Below are 1,385 nucleotides of genomic sequence, written 5' to 3'. Positions count from 1 at the left end.
TGTGGGTCTCATGTCTCTGTGGGTCTCTGTGGGTCTCAGGTCTCTGTTGGTCTTTGTGGGTCTCAGGTCTCTGGTCTCTGTCAGGCAGAACCTTTTTAATAATATTAACTTTACTTCCTCCATACAGACATTGGGTCTGTATCTGGTGCTGCGTTCAGGGTTGTCTGGAGTTTTGACTGTTGTTCTGTGTCCCAGGGTCAGATCCTGGTCAACGGAGCCGCTGTGCTGGAGGCGGCTGTGGAGGCTAAAAACGGACGTCTGTATGTGATGGATGGAGTTCTGATTCCGCCCTCCATTGAACCTGTGCTGCCCCACAGGTGTGACATCAGCAAGACCAAGACCATCAGGGTGAGACTCAAATGCCGCCATGTTCTTTTCTAAGGGTTCAAGTCCTGAAGACACACACCAACACACACAGGTTCTACTGAGACAAGACGTTTGAGGATCTTTGTTTTCCAGGGCGACTGTGTCTCCTGCTCTAAAGTGAAACTGTCTCAGTGCTCGTCTGGACTCTACACGGTGAGACGTCTCACTCTGCTCAGTTTTCCAGGGTTTTTATTGTGTGACTGAGAGAAGTGTGTCTCAGTGTGTGATCCTCTCTCTGATCAGGGCGCCTCCATATTCGGATGTGTTTACACTTTCTCCATTGGCAGTCCAGCTGTCAGTATCCCGGCGACTGGCTGCTCGCCGCTCTGCAACGTGACCATAACAGTACGTCAACACCTGTTCAGATTAGGTCCATTTAAAATCTGTTCTGGACATTTTGGTCATATCACATGATCTTCATTAGGAGACAGAGCTGCCCAGGTGTCACAGAACTGTTGAAACATGTTTGAATCAGGTGTCTGTTCAGTGATGTCTACCTGTGTCTACCTGTGTTTACCTGTGTCTACCTGTGTCTACCTGTGTCTGCCTGTTTGTACCTGTGTTTACTTGTGTCTACCTGTATTTACCTGTGTGTACCTGTGTGTACCTTTATCTACCTGTGTTTACCTGTGTTTACCTGTGTTCACCTGTGTCTGTCTACCTGTGTTCACCTGTGTCTACCTGTGTTTACCTGTGTCTACCTGTGTCTGCCTGTTTGTACCTGTGTTTACCTGTGTACCTGTGTGTACCTGTATCTACCTGTGTTTACCTGTGTTTACCTGTGTTCACCTGTGTCTACCTGTGTTTACCTGTGTGTACCTGTGTGTACCTGTATCTACCTGTGTTTACCTGTATTCACCTGTGTTTACCTGTGTCTACCTGTGTTCACCTGTGTCTACCTGTGTTCACCTGTGTCTACCTGTGTTCACCTGTGTTTACTTGTGTCTACCTGTGTTCACCTGTGTGTACCTGTGTTTACCTGTATGTACCTGTTTGCACCTGTGTTCACCTGTGTGTAC

The 1,385-nt window shown here is 47.8% G+C and overlaps 1 protein-coding gene across 1 annotated transcript; it reads left to right on the top strand.

The window, feature by feature from the left end:
- Window positions 1–158: 158 nt before the first annotated feature.
- Window positions 159–972, top strand: LOC111669815 (stabilin-2-like; the record flags this gene model as incomplete). The annotated part of the gene is made up of 3 exons (XM_023426272.2): window positions 159–348; window positions 460–519; window positions 610–972. Coding segments are annotated over 3 exons (421 nt in total), but the record flags the coding sequence as incomplete, so codon positions are not given.
- Between the last annotated feature and the right edge of the window lie 413 nt (window positions 973–1,385).

Source organism: Seriola lalandi, unplaced genomic scaffold, assembly GCF_002814215.2.
Source record: "Seriola lalandi dorsalis isolate HSWRI2012SDOR001 ecotype SW California unplaced genomic scaffold, Sedor1 jcf7180002005232, whole genome shotgun sequence".
Lineage (NCBI taxonomy): Eukaryota > Metazoa > Chordata > Actinopteri > Carangiformes > Carangidae > Seriola > Seriola lalandi.
Note: the sequence above shows the minus strand (reverse complement) of the source record. Positions and strands in the feature narration are given on the sequence as shown.